The sequence below is a fragment of the Gopherus evgoodei genome, chromosome 1 (genome assembly GCF_007399415.2).
Source record: "Gopherus evgoodei ecotype Sinaloan lineage chromosome 1, rGopEvg1_v1.p, whole genome shotgun sequence".
In the NCBI taxonomy this organism is placed as follows: domain Eukaryota; kingdom Metazoa; phylum Chordata; order Testudines; family Testudinidae; genus Gopherus; species Gopherus evgoodei.
The window spans coordinates 123,418,090-123,432,871 of NC_044322.1; the positions used below are offsets into that span (position 1 = coordinate 123,418,090).

The window sequence follows — 14,782 nt, forward strand, 5'->3', positions numbered from 1 at the left end:
GGGGGGGAGGTGCAGAGCGTGGTAGAAAGCCTGTTGGCCCCGCCAACCCCCCAGCCCCATAGCACCAGCAGAGGTCCCGGGTCATCTACCGTCCCCTCCCCAGCACCCAGGCTGCCCTCCCCCAGCACCTGTTTGGCCCCCAGAAAGCCCCCGCCTCCAAGTTTTATTCACTAGTATTTTTAGTAAGTCATGGATAGGTTACGGGCCATGAATTTTTGTTTACTGCCCATGACGTGTCCATGATTTTTACTAAAAATACCAATGACTAAAACATAGCCTTATGTATAATATAAGAGGGTAAAATCAATGATGCTGCAAGACAGAAGATTTAAGACTAAAGTATCAGACTAATATAGAAGAACTTGATGTTTGTATGAATAAGAACATCCAATTAGACTGAATAGAGAAAAATAGCTTTTCAGAAGGTATATAAATGCTTATATTGACCAATAAATGAGGATTGTGAAGAAAACAATAAATCATTTAACAAATTATCTACTATAAAGCTTCTTGCATCTTCCCCTGAAGCATCCAGTGTTGGCCACTTCTGGAGACTGACTAGGTGGACCACGTGTGCCTGATCCAGCTTGGCAGTTCCTGCATTGCTTTTGGCTCTCATCCTATGATTTTGCCATAAGACCATACTTACAAACTTATAAATGTGATCAATTTTAGGGCAAACAAATGAGTTTTTGCCACATATTTAAGAAGCACCCCCACCTTCTATAACCCAAGAGACTCTTGTATTTATCCCACCTCTGCGATTAGCATTTGCAACCAACAGGCCATTTATTTAAATTTTTTTTTCTGAACAATCCAGGCTTCTATGAAAGTTGCTTCACAAATGATGAAATTTTTTTTCACAGAACATGTACTCTAACAATTATGTTTAACATGTAAATCTGTGATTGCATATTCCCAAGCAGAAAGAATGTGTGAATGAACCTACTGTGCTTCAGAAGGATCCCAGGCAACATGAAGAATTCTTTTGAGAAAGACGGGAAATGTATCCAAGTGGATCCCTGGGGACTTGAAATTCTTCCAAGAATAACCCTAAATTGGCCTCTATAATCCCCTATCATTCTGTGAAAGGAGCAGTTTGAAGTCACTCAAGATATACATATTTTACTTCACTGTTAACTCATTCAATTTGTCAGTTACACACACACACAAAAATTCTGCCTTGATCTATACACTGCAATGAATTCACTTCAAAGAATTTCACATGCAGTAAGTCACGGTAAAACTTGGCTCTTAAGACTATCACACTCCTGGGAAAGGGTGCTGGGGTTGCTAGTGGTTAAAAGAGTAGAACCTATTTAAGATCACTAATTACACAGGCAATCTCCTCTGCTATCTACTAGAAAAGAACTGGGAATGCAAAAGATATGTACATGTCACGGTTTATATGGTTTTTGTACCAATAGCTGCGGTTTAATTGTAACTATTATCACCACTTTTTACCAGCACAAATAGTAGGTGTAATTTAAATGACCACTTCTGATGTGAAGATTTCAACTGTAACAAACAATATCAAGTAGTATGAGCACAAAAATCTGTGCTACCTTAAATTCGGTGGGGAATGCACTCTGTCTTAAAGATTTCTACTAAATAATCAAGCAAAATTCTGTACACCATCATGGAGCAAATGCATGCAAGTCTGGTATAAAAACAAGCCAATAAAAACGTGGGGGGGGGCAGGAAAACTGAGAATTTCTGCACAATTTTATTCCTGTTTGTCAAAATTTCAAGGAAAAAAGACTTTCCAAATTTTGAAATGTGAAAACATTTGACCAGCTGTAGTAAAAACCTATTGCCAGGCTTTCATTACCCTGAAAAGTAATTTAGCTCCCTCTGCTGGTTTTACGCCAGAGCAGTGCTCTGTCCCTAACACATCCTGACATCAAAAGTATGAGTGCCCAATCAAGCAAGCTGTTAACAGAAATCCTTTGATAAATATAGCTTCATTAGGATGAGCAGACAATAGCACGTAGCTGTGTTTTCAAATAGAAGAAAAAAAGATTTGGTAGGATAAGCCAGTTTAAAATAACAGCAAATATAAACTTTTATAGAGATATTTTTAAAGACTTAAAAGGCAAACACCAGGGGTATTGTATGGGTTATTTATTTTTAAAATAATCAGCTTCAGTGTGGGAGGTATAACGAAGTTCTTTTAAAATTACAATTTGTTCCATTACTCCCACTTGTGTTACTAAACCAGCATTTGAGGAAGTGAGGATTAAAGTTTCTGGGTGGGGTTTCCAGAAGTAATCAGTGTTAGCTTACTTCTCCTTCACTGGAGTCAATGGGAGAACTTCAGTGAGAGCAGAAGTTAGCCAGTGCTGACTGCTTTTGAAAAACATCCAACTCTGCGTACCAAGGTTTGCTGCCTCAGCACCTCACGTCCAAACCACTTGCATTCAAGTGGTAAGGAGGCCAGTAAATAACGTTGGAAGCCATTATTTGCATTCCACATACAAATGGGGTTGCTTGACTGCCAGCAAGGTATTCAATCCCTTTTCATCTAATTAAAATGCATTCAGTGCACAATGGAAAGCATCCACATGTGATAATAGCAAGGTAATTTTAAAACCAGCTATGGAAAGGAGAGGCTGCTTAAGTTCCCTCTAAGCTGCGCCTACCAAGGGCCATGCAGGCGGGGAGAAGCACCTCTCCCCCGGCCCCAGCCTCAGAGCTGCTGCCACCAGGGGACAGGCACCTCCCCCCGGTCCCAGGCTGCTGCATAAGAGAGCACTAGAGGGAGTCCTCTCTCCTCACTGCAGCCCGGGCCCCAAACCCCTCATCCCCAGCCCACCCCCACCGCCCAGCCTGAGCCTTCATTCCCCCACCCTCTGCCCCAGCCCTGAGCCCCCTTCCACACTCCAAACCCCTTGGGCCCACCCCTGCCACACACTGCCTCCACATTGGTGGGCATAACAAAATTCATTCCGCACATGGATGGAAAAATAAATAAATAAATAAATAAAAATGAGAGGGAACGTTGGCACTGTCTGCCCATTACTTCAGAGAAGGAGTGCCGGTAAAAAGGTTGTCAAGTATCAGAGGGGTAGCCGGGTTAGTCTGGATCTGTCAAAGCAGCAAAGAATCCTGTGGCACCTTATAGACTAACAGACGTATTGGAGCATGAGCTTTCGTGGGTGAATATCCACTTCGTCAGATGCAAGGGTTGAAGGGTAAAAGCAATGTGCTCATGCATGGTCTCACCACAACCTGCAGATCATGATCTCAGGCAAAGGCCTAAGGATATCTCAGAACTGGACCTAATTTTAGTAAGTAGCTTTACTTCTTCCTTTTGGAACTAAGTTTTTGGCTGTGTTAGTAATGCATTTTTAAATAAGTCATTTATTTTATTCTTTAATCCTCTCAACTGTACTATTTAAGTGTGCTAAACTGAGGGCACCATCACAAAAGCATATGCATTACAGGCTGATCTCTTTGTTCCACAACAGACAGGACTCTGTTTCAATTGAATTCCCTGCACCTGGTAGGGAAGGGAGAAAAACGTCCTCTGGTTTGAAGTGTATGACAAACTGGAGAGCTTACACGGCTGTTGCAGAACCAGTTACCTACTGAAAGTTGTAGTATAAGGATAAGTATAGAACAACTCTGGGGTTCAGAGCTCTGGCAGAGATGCCAGTGTATAAAGGTTAAGGTTATTAGGTTTTTTCTAAATCTAAATTTAGGAACACGCCAAGGCTACATCTATACCACCTACCACTGTACAAGAGTGAAAAGCTCTGCAGTGAAAAAGCACACCATGTCCACGTGGCTGTGTAGCAATACATGTCAGTGAAAGGCTCTAGCAGGGGGAGGCAATGGGGAAAGGCTGAACCTTTCACTGCTGTGAGAGCCTTTTCCTGTTGCTAGTCTTTGTCGACTCTGGGGAAAGGCTCCAGCCTCAGAGGGGTGGCAGAGCCTTTCCCCACTGCTGTCTGGGGAAGGGCTCTGGCAACTGGGAAAGGCTCTAGCAGTGGGGAGGCTAAGAGTATGTCTACACTACCTGCTGGATCGGCAGGTAGCGATCGGTCTATTGGGGAATCGATACATTGCATCTCATCTAGACGCGCTATATCGATCCCCAAATGCGCTCTTGTCGACTCCGGAACTCCACCAGGGTGAGCAGCGGCAGCGGAGTCGACAGGGGAGCTGTGGCCATCGATCCTGCGCCATGAGGATGGGAGGTAAATCGGAATAAGACACTTCGACTTCAGCTATGCTATTCCCATAGCTGAAGTTACGTATCTTGCATCGACCCGCCCCCTAGTGAAGACCAGGCCTAAGAACAGCAGTATAGACAAGAAAGCACGGGTCGGGCTCAGAAAGAGCTGTGTAGAGAATGTATTCGAGTACATATCTATGCCTTTCAGGAGTGTCTTTACTCCCCTAAGCTGTGCCTCATGGTCTACTCTGCTATTTGTATCCGTGTGACGGGGGCGATTCGGGTACATTCACTACATACCACCACAGAAGCAAGCAGAGAAGAAGGGACAGAAAGAGTGATAGTTTCACAGTACAAGAGTTACATAGCTGAGCAATTTGGCTTACAGATCAAAAGTTGCATCTTCGTGAGAGGTTTTGATATACAAACAGTAAATCATCAGCTGATTAGGATAATGCCCCAAGAGGAAAACCAAAAAACTCTGCTGATTCAAATGTACTACTAGCTACTTATTATTTTAATTAGAAGTTTAAATTATGTAAAATAATAAGAGTAGAAAATAAAGCCAGACTGCAGAGCAAAATGAAATCCAAGACCTGCATGCTCAACTAGTTAAAGCCTTAGTTAACGGATAAAAGGTGAAGCTGAACTATAATCATCTTCGAGATAATAAAAGGGCTGCTGACAGTATGCTAATTGGTTTGATGGCAGCCTTCCAGCCTAAAACCTTTTTTAAGATTCCTAATGGCATGCCTATGATGGGAACAATGCCACTTTTAATGCCTACTGACAGAGAACAATTAGTGTCATGGGAATTCACAAACTTTTTTAGATCTAAAGTTTGACTTTGAAATGAAAAATGAGTTTCTAATGTGTGCAGAGACAGTGGAAGAAAGTTTTTCAAAACTTCTGCTGGAGGGTTATACATCTTTACTAGAAACAGGAGAGTTCTTAACAGTCTGCGTCAAGAGTATGTAGCACGAGACCCCCACTTAAACACCAGAGAACCTACAAGTTTGAATTTGGTCACATTTAATATTAAGGTTCCATTTATAAAGCATTAACAGATGTTCTAAGCAAATTCAACTTGAGGAGTACGAGTTAGATTGTTGCAAGAGCATCAATAGAAGGGGCTAGTTATTTTAAAAGTATGAAAGCAGTATACTGACCTGTTGGTCTATCAATCTATAAACATTATGAACAATTCATGAATTATTTATAAACAGAACCTTACTAAAGTGTGGGAATGAGGAGAAGGAAGTGTTTTACCAAGTTCTGCAGATTGCCTGCTGAAGGTGGATCATTGGGCTCTCCTAAGAGACACTCAAATGCAACCCCAAAAATAATGAACAGAAATCTTGGTCTTGTCTTAATCATTTTGTATTTAAAACCAGAAGAGATACTTTTAAGGGACTGAACAGTAGATAGATTGTTGACTGGGCTTCATGGCCTCCTAATATCATGAAATGTAAATACTATTTGTGTATGACTTGAAAACATCATAGGCTAGATTCTCAGCTGGTGTAAGTTAGTGAAGCCATAGGAGTGACTCTGATTTACACCAGTAAATGATATTGTCCTATGGATTGGGTATCAAACCTTTTGCTACCATAACTTAGCACGATGTAGCACTTGCAACATCTTTCAAGTTATGTAATTTGTCCTGTAAAGGAAACTTTTTAGTGGAATGTAGAAAAATGAAGTTAATATTTTGCTGTCATACTTACATCATAAACCTGTGGAGTAGTCAAACAGCGGGCCAGCAGACCACAGCAACTTGGAAGGGTTGTAGTTAGTGGAGGGCCACTATGTGTGAGAATGGGCTTTAAGTAACTTTTAAAAAACAATTAAGGAAAACAGATGTGTGCTTGAAAACCACTGTAAAAACAAGATGTTGTAATATAAACATTCCAGTCATTGATGCATAGTCAGTTCAAGTACTCTGTGTTAACTGATTACATTAACAAAAAATCATTTTTTTTGTTTTTTTGTTTTTGTTTTTTTTGCTTAAAGAAAATTAAAACACACCAAAATGGAAAAAGACTTTCCCTTTAGTGAGTTTTCCCCATTATCCTGTTGGAATCTTTTCCCCTCCCACATACTTCCAGCAGAGGACTGGACTACTCTCTTCATTCATTCATAAAACAATAGCTGGATCCATATCTGGGCACCATCTGGAACAGACAGAAGAGAAAAGCGTGCACGTCTGGAAGAGCGTTAGTTTTCTGTGTTGACAGGCTAGGGACATTTCTGTAGAGGGGCTCAGGAAGGACAAACACGTTCTCCCACAATCTGCAATCAAACAATTTCTAGAGTGATTCAGTTTAGTATGGCACTAAGAACTAAGCAATAAAGGCAGCGCTGGTGCTCATCGCTGACCGAGAACGAGCGAGGGCAGGAATCACAGACCTTGAACCTTGCCATCTTCAGCATTATGCAGTACCCAAGCGTGAGAGCTGGGGGAGAGAATTGGGAGGCCAGTAAAATGGCATCCCAAATTCCTTAAATCCTAAAAACTACTACAAAGACAACAAAAATACAAACAGTTTTTTATCTGTGTTTTAGAAAACACATCACAAGGGACGAGAGAACAACAGAGGCTCTGACTTAGACCATGCAGTGGTGAGAAGGAACTGAGAGTGCAGCTGGTCTGCTCCGCCCTTTATCGCCTGGGACAAAAGCATGAGATGGAGCCAGGCTGCATGCATGGACCAACAGACACTAGTACTTTCAAAATCTCTGACTCCAAATGCAAGGTGTATGCATATAACTAGGGGTCTACTTAAATCACAGAGAAATCTCATGATTTTCACAGATTAGTCATGGAATAAATAGCAGATTTTGTGGAGGTGTTACACAACTGTGAAATTTGCTATTTATGCTGTGACCAACCCATGCACAAGGTGTGATTTCTCCACAGCATTTCTCAAACGAGACACCCAGACCCAAAAGTGGGTCACAAGCCTATTAGGGGGCCGTGGTATTGCCACCCTTACTTCTGCACTGGCTGTACCTGAAGTTGGGGTAGTGGGAGAGTGGGAGAGTGGTAGCTGCTGCCCAGCATGTTATTACCACCCTTACTTCTCTATAGCTGCTAGTGGGTAGAGCTGGGCTCCTGGCCAGCAGCTGCCACTGTCCCTCCAGAGCTGAGTGGTGGCGGAGCAGGGAAGACCATATTTCATGGTCCATGACACGATTTCTATGGCTGCAAATTTGGAGGATGCCTATGTGTAAGCCCTCAGTGGAACACAATAGGGACCATCACTCAAAGAAGAAGAATCTCCTTTTTACTTGTGAAACAATCTAACAAATTTCATTTGTTGAGAGAACTATCCTGCGACTACTTTAAACTTGGGATTCAGAGGTGACAGGCTCAGGGCTGCCCAGAGGATTCAGGGGGCCTGGGGCAAAGCGGGAGAGCTGTGGCGCTTGTACTCACCCGGTGGCGGTCTGGGTTTCCGGCGGCATTTCGGCGGCAGGGGGGCCCTTCAGTCGCTTCACATCTTTGGCAGCACTGAAGGGCCCCTTGCTGCCAAAATGCTGCCGAAGACCTGGACTGCCACCAGGCCAGGGCTCGCGTGGCCTCTGTGGGGCCCGCGGCAAATTGCCCCCTTTTCCCCCTGGGCGGCCCTAGACAGGCTTCTAAGTGAGCTCAGTGTATTAACCAACTCCAATAAGCAGATAACATTTGTACTGAACTGCACTCACCAGAAACCAATTGCTCCCTACCCAGTCATTGGTGCTGAAGAGCACACTTTAACCGTGCTCTTTGTGAAACTAAAAAGAGCCAATAGCAATAAGAAATTCAATTTCTGGATTCCAATGTTTCCATCAGCACAAAGCCTGCAAAGATCTTTCCCCAGCCCACTAGCTGCTACTGAGAAAACAAGTGCATTAGAAGCCAATCTCACATTCAAAATTAAACTGTAACAGAGTGAACAAAGCTGCTTTAAATTAATGCTCTTCCTCTCCTGCACCTGCTGGGGACTGTGCTTGTGCCAGGGTCAGACAAGAGGAAATAAACACTGCCAGCCAACCTTGAGAAGGGGGAAGGGTAGTTTAGTCAGCTCTGCTTCCTTCTTAAAAAGGCAGCTAATCTCTACCACATACTCTGAATTATTTCCCAGCTCTCTTCACAGTGAGCCTCACAACAGAGTGCTAAGTAGCAGTACTATCAAAGCAGTTTGGCCTAAAAATTGACCTACTGATACTTTGACAGAGGCTCCTACCACTTGAAAATTGTCTCGTAAGGATTAAAACATTTACAATTATTTCAGCAAATCAGTGTATGTGCTCCCTTTGGTTACGTCCACACATCAATGTAAGCCTGGGCTCGAGCCTAACCTATCTTGCATCCACACACCAATTGTGCTAACACAGGGTTCGGACCTACGGTCCCAGGATGCTGCAGAGCCCTGTTACACAGGGTCCAAGTCCTGTTGCTTTCCTGGGTGCACACGGCCTCAGCTTGACTCGGGTCTGGGAAGTCCTCAGACGTATCCCAGAGTTCCCGGCAGCAGAGGGGCAACGCTGCAGGCAGCTCCTGCCTGGCTGAGCACGCTTCCCGTTCCTGCTCCTCTCACAGTGGTGACAGCTCCTGCTCCGGCTCCTCCTCATGGCTGCACAGAGCTTGCCTGGAGCAGGGAGCAAAGCTGACAGGTGGGAGGCAGCTCCTGGCTGCCAGGGCATTGGGAGTCAGCCCTCTCCCAGCCATGCTGAGCCGGGAGCTCTGCCACTCCCCATCCCTGTAGGGCAGTTGCTTGGTCCCACTCTGTTCTCTGTCCCTTGCTCCTAGGCCTCCCCTGAGCCCCCTGGGGCTGCGTGTACAGAGTGTGCACTGTGAGGGCGCTGGGTGGGAGCCAGCCCCAAAGCTTCCCCACAGCTTCCCGGGGATCCCTTAGTCCTGCCTGCCAGGGTGCAGTGGAGGCAGAGATAAGGGGTCCCTGGGGAGGTACTGGAGCACACTGCACCTCATGCCTTGGGATGCACGTCACCACTCTGCAGCTGGCAGCAGACAAGGTATGTGTGTGGGTGGGGGGGGGGTGTTTTCCCTCTGAAACCTTCATTTTATATCAAACTTCAAAACAGGCAAAAATAAATAAAAATAAATAAATAAATAAAACCAACCAAACCCCTTCCTTGAACAGCCCAGTGTAAAAATTAAGAAAAGCCAAGTTTCATGTTAATAGTTTGACAGCCCTGGACACTGACATCCTAATTACAGGGGCACGTGGAGAGGAAGAGTCAATTCTCAGATTAGATGGCAGATCAGTGTAAAGCCTTCTCAAACTGCAGCCATTCCACTGAGAAAGCCACCAAAGGAGCTAACTGTGCGGTTTATGCAGTCAGTTGCATCCATCCATCGCACTGTCACAGTTAGGAAACCAGGGCTGGCAGTAGAGTTTTTCCCATAGTGCAACACATTTGTAGGGCCAGAGTGTCAACACTCATAGGCGGCGGGTTGTATGGGCTCGAGGTGCCCGGGGTCCAGGAATATTCAGGGCCGGGTGCCCTGCTCCAGCAATATTTGGAGCTGGGTCTCTCCTCCGGCCCTGCCTGGATTGGGTCCTGGCCCCCACAGGTCTCCCCACCCCCCGCCGTGTCCCTGCCTGGAGCGGGTCCCAGCCCCAGCCCCTGCGGATCTCTCCACACTACCCCGCCATGTCCCTGCCTGGAGCGGGTCCCGGTCTCTGCCTTCCACCCTCCCCCTGCTCTGCTCGTGCTGCCAGAGAACAGCTCCCAGCAGAACTGCTGTCTGCCCCCCAGGGTCCTAGGCCTGCCATCCGCTAATGGCAGGGCAGGCTGCCCTTACCCTGCTCTTCTGCCCTAGCCCTGAGCCTCTCCAATGCCCCAAACCCCTCATTCCAGCCAGAGCCCTCATCCCCTTGCACCCTAATCCTCTGCCCCAGCCAGAGCCCTCATCCCCCCGAACCCTGATCCTCATACCCAGCCAGAGCCCTCATCCCTCTGCACCCTGATACTCATCCCAGCCAGAGCCCTCATCCCTCTGCACCCTGATCCTCATCCCCAGCCAGAGCCCTCATCCCCCTGCACCCTAATCCTCTGACCCAGCCCTGAGCCCCCCCGCAGCATGAACCCCTCATCCTCAGCCCCAACGCTCATTCCCCTGCACCCTGAGCCTCTGCCCCAGCTCTGAGCCCTCCTGCATCATGAACCCCTCATCGTCAGCCCCAACCCTCATTCCCCTGCAGCCTGATCCTCTGCCCCAGCGTGCACCACCTCCCCCTTCCGACACCCCCACCCGAGCCTGCACCCAAACTTCATCCCAAAGCCTGCACCCCTCACCCCCTCCTGCACACCCACCCCCTGCCCCAGCCCAGAGCCTGCACCCAGCACCCAAACTCCCTCCCAGAGCCTGCACCCTTCACCCCTTCCTACACCCCCACCACCAGTCCAGAGCCTGCACCCAAACTCCGTCCCAAAGCCTGCAGCCCTCATCCCCTCCTGCACACCCACCCCCTGCCCCAGCCTGGAGCCTGCACCCAGCACCCAAACTCCTTCCCAAAGCCTGCACCTCTCCTGCACCCTAATCCCCAGCCCAGGACCTGCACCCCAGACGTCCCCCCTGAAACCTCGCCCAGAGCCTTAGGCAGGTGGAGGCGGAGTTTGAGGGGGCGGAGTTGAGGGGGCGGGTTCTGGGCAACACTAAAATTTCTACAAACTTGCCTCCCATGTCAACACTGAAGGGGGAAGGTGTGCTAGGCAGGGTTACTTTGACGCGGGTCTACACTGCAGTGGGGATGCCAGCACCCTAGGTTTGACAGGTCAGAAAATCCCTTAAACTAGGGTTAAAATGCAGTGTAGATACTGAAGTCCAAAGTTCCCTGACATGGGTCAGCTGACTCAAGTCCCACAAACCCTCAGCTTTACATTGCTGTGTAGATATATCCTTTGGTACTTATTTTGGCCCCACTCATATTGTCTGAGCACTTCAAAATCGCGTACAGATCTTACCCTCACCCAAAAGGGAAGTGCCATTATCCCTCTTTTGTAGCTCAGGAACTGAGGCACAGAGGCTAAGTGACTTGCCCAAGGTCACACAAGGTATCTATGGCAGAACGGGAACTGAACCTAGGTCTCCCAGGTCTCAATCAAGTGCAAGCCACACAGCTATCCTGGCTATTTCTTAATGTATCTGGACACAAGGTCATTCCCTCACCCCACTTCTCTGCTTAAAAAATGGACTTACTGTGTTAAATATAGCAAGTGCCCAGGGCATTTATCACGGGAACTGGAAAGGAGGAGAGACAGGAGAGCTAAGCTCCAACTGTGGGGTATCCCTTTTACATGGAAGAAAAACAAAACCACACAAATAGCATAGTGAAGGGTGTTTTAGAAAGGTGTGTAACACACATAGGGGTCAAATTCTGTGTCTGGTACACACAAGGAATTTTGGATTGCATATGTTGGAGGGCAGGACTTGACTCTTGTGTTTTCAATCTTCAGCATAAGCTCTCCACATGGGACGTGACCCAAGAACAGAGACAGCTGTCAAGAAGCCTAGGCCAAGACTTTCCAACCCTGAGTGTCTAGAGTGAGGCTCCTATATTCATATTTAGGCTCCTAAATAAGTGGCCTGATTTTTCAAAAGTGCTGGGCTCCCAGAAGCTCCCACTGGCTTCCGTGGAAGCTGCTGTATGTTCTAACTGTGCATGTGCCACCCCTCCATTCCCGCCCCCCCCCATAACGTCTTCTGCTTGGACAAAGTGTGAGAGAATGGCCAGGGACTTGTTTGGAGGGTGGATGAGTCAGACTGACCTTCTGAGTCCTAGACAGCTCATATCATCTACAGGGTAACCCATAAGGGCTCCATCCTAATGAAGCAGTATGGCTATTCAAAGCAAAGTAACTGAGCTGGAGAACAGATGTTCCAGAAGAACTAGACTGCTAGTTTGGTCTCTGGGCATTAGCAAAAATGAGAATTGTTTTGCAAAATGGATCACTGACTTTCTGGACCTAGAACATTTGATCTGTTTCCTGATCATTGCTCTTGATGCAGAATTCCTTTTCTGAGTAAAGCTCTTCTCTCCCCACACAAGGGTGAAATACCACATGCCACAATGAACTGCAAGGTCAAGTTTCTGCCCTGTGCCCCAAATCTATAATGCCCTCTGCTGAATAACCTTTATAAAGCCCCATCTTCAAATCCATAAATCCAGAGAGTAATAAATGGCAAAGAAATTGAACATTACATTAGCTTCCATATCTTGAAGCTAAGCAATGCTTGTTAAAAGGATACTTGTGATCAAAGCTATACCATAACCTGAAGAGCCAAGCACTTTCCTGCTTTGTCCGGTTTCCTCTTTCAGAATCTGGACCATCCTGAGAATGAAAGGACAAAATGCACTCTGTTATTTCTGGAAACACAAACACACACTTCCACCCAAAAATTTCACTGAAATTATAGACATGAATGTAATCCCCACTGCAATGAGTAACACCATACTTACATGGGATTTTGTGGGGGTGGAGGAATAATTTAAAAAAGAGTTAGGAACACTGTTGTGCTGAGAAAATGCCCTACTCTACTCAGATCAATGAGGGGCCATTCCGCTCGGTTCGGCGCAGAAGATGTATGCTGCATGTCATGGGTCCCTCTGCACTGCAGTGAAATTCACCCTTAATTACTTTAATGACAGAAACATTCCTTGTCCTAAGACTAGTTAAATCACCAATGACTGACTGTGTACCTTGGGGGAAAAGTCACTTCACCTCTTGTGACTCAGCAGATGCAGCAGTAGCATTGGGTAAAAATCTAAAGCTGAAAACCGGATGTTGCACCAGAGAGCTACGCCTTCCTGGATAAATACTCTTAAACATTAAACTCTATGGTTTGAAAGTTTTTACTGAATAAAATGGACTGGAACGTTTCCAGATTTGTTCCTATTCGTCTCAACTTTGGCTTCCTTTACTCTGGGGTTATTTGATATCTTTGCCTTAAGCTTCTTGTTTCATGGTCAGAACAAGAGGCTTTACCACACCTGATAAATTTCAGGATAAAATGATGTATTGTCAATCAGCATTAGAAGAAACAGGCTCATCAGTGAATCTGTGTAAACTTGATACATTATATTTGGGTGAGGTTGGAAGGTTGGTAAGTGCCAGATCAGACTAAGTCTCAGAAGTGTTAAAGCATTAAACAGGGGCAGTGCCCAGGGGGTGAGGGGGCTTGCTTTCCACCCAAAAACTTGCTTTAGCCCCCTCCATAGCCGCCCCTCCCAGCGCGAAGCTCAAACCTCATGCAGATACTTCTCCGCTGCCTTCAGAGCTGGGTGCCGGGCCGGCAGCCACTGCTCTCCAGCCACCCAGCTCTGATGGCAGCGCTGCCGCCAGCAGCAGTGGATAAGTAAGCCCAAGAGGGGGCCAGGGACCCAGGGTACACCAAGGGCAGGTGGAGTGTCCAGAGCTCCCCAGAGCAGCCTGGACTGACCCTGTAATAACCTTAGTCCCAGATTTGGACCTTAGCGTCCAAAATATGGGGGTTAGCATGAAAACCTCCAAGCTTAGTTACCAGCTTGGACCTGGTACTTGCTGCCACCACCCAAAAATTTAGAGTGTTTTGGGGCACTCTGGTCCCCCTGAAAAACCTTCCCCGGGGACCCCAAGACCCAAATCCCTTGAGTCTCACAACAAAGGGAAATAATCCTTTTTCCCTTCCCCCCTCCAGGTGCTCCTGGAGAGATACACAGACACAAGCTCTGTGAAACTACACAGAGTGACTCCCCCTCTCTGTTCCCAGTCCTGGAAACAAAAAGTACTTTCCTATTCACCCAGAGGGAATGCAAAATCAGGCTAGCAAATCCAACGCACACAGATTTCCCCTGATTTCTTCCTCCCACCAATTCCCTGGTGAGTACAGACTCAATTTCCCTGAAGTAAAGAAAAACTCCAACAGGTCTTAAAAGAAAGCTTTATATAAAAAGAAAGAAAAAAATACATACAAATGGTCTCTCTGTATTAAGGTGACACAACACAGGGTCGATTGCTTAAAAGAATATTGAATAAACAGCCTTATTCAAAAAGAATACAAATCAAAGCACTCCAGCACTTATATTCATGCAAATACCAAAGAAAAGAAACCATATAACTTACTATCTGATCTCTTTGTCCTTACACTTAGAAACAGAAGATTAGAAAACAGAACTACTTCTCCAAAGCTCAGAGAAAGCAGGCAGCCAGAAAACAAAGACTCAGACACAAACTTCCCTCCACCCAGAGTTGAAAAAAATCCGGTTTCCTGATTGGTCCTCTGGTCAGGTGCTTCAGGTGAAAGAGACATTAACCCTTAGCTATCTGTTTATGACAGACCCGCCCTGGACTGGGATACTGCAGTTGCTGCCCCCCCGAGGGCTCTGCCGGCTCAAGTGTCGGGTCCCCCTGGCCTGGGTAGCTCTTACAGGCTGCGAGCAGTCAAAGGGCGAGAAGGAGCTGAGGAGCATACACAGCTCTGGGGCTTTAAGCAACAGCAGCAGGAGATGGGGAAGCGTTATGACTACTCGGACCATGTCACTAGCCAGCGCATCCGCACTGCCCAGCTTCAGCTTCTGGCCTCCAACGTGGCCACGGGGCAGGGCCTCAGGG

General features: G+C 46.5%; 1 protein-coding gene across 3 annotated transcripts in view; it reads right to left on the minus strand.

The window, feature by feature from the left end:
* SLC9A7 (solute carrier family 9 member A7) overlaps positions 1 to 14,782 on the minus strand; it is a 117,898-nt gene that overhangs the window by 4,705 nt on the left and 98,411 nt on the right. For all 3 annotated transcript variants that reach the window (XM_030571402.1, XM_030571401.1, XM_030571403.1), the window contains 2 exons: positions 12,441 to 12,523; positions 5,908 to 6,013 (listed from right to left, as the gene is read on the minus strand). In XM_030571402.1, the coding sequence (XP_030427262.1) occupies positions 5,908 to 6,013; positions 12,441 to 12,523 (189 nt within the window). The remainder of the gene's footprint in view (positions 1 to 5,907; positions 6,014 to 12,440; positions 12,524 to 14,782) is intronic.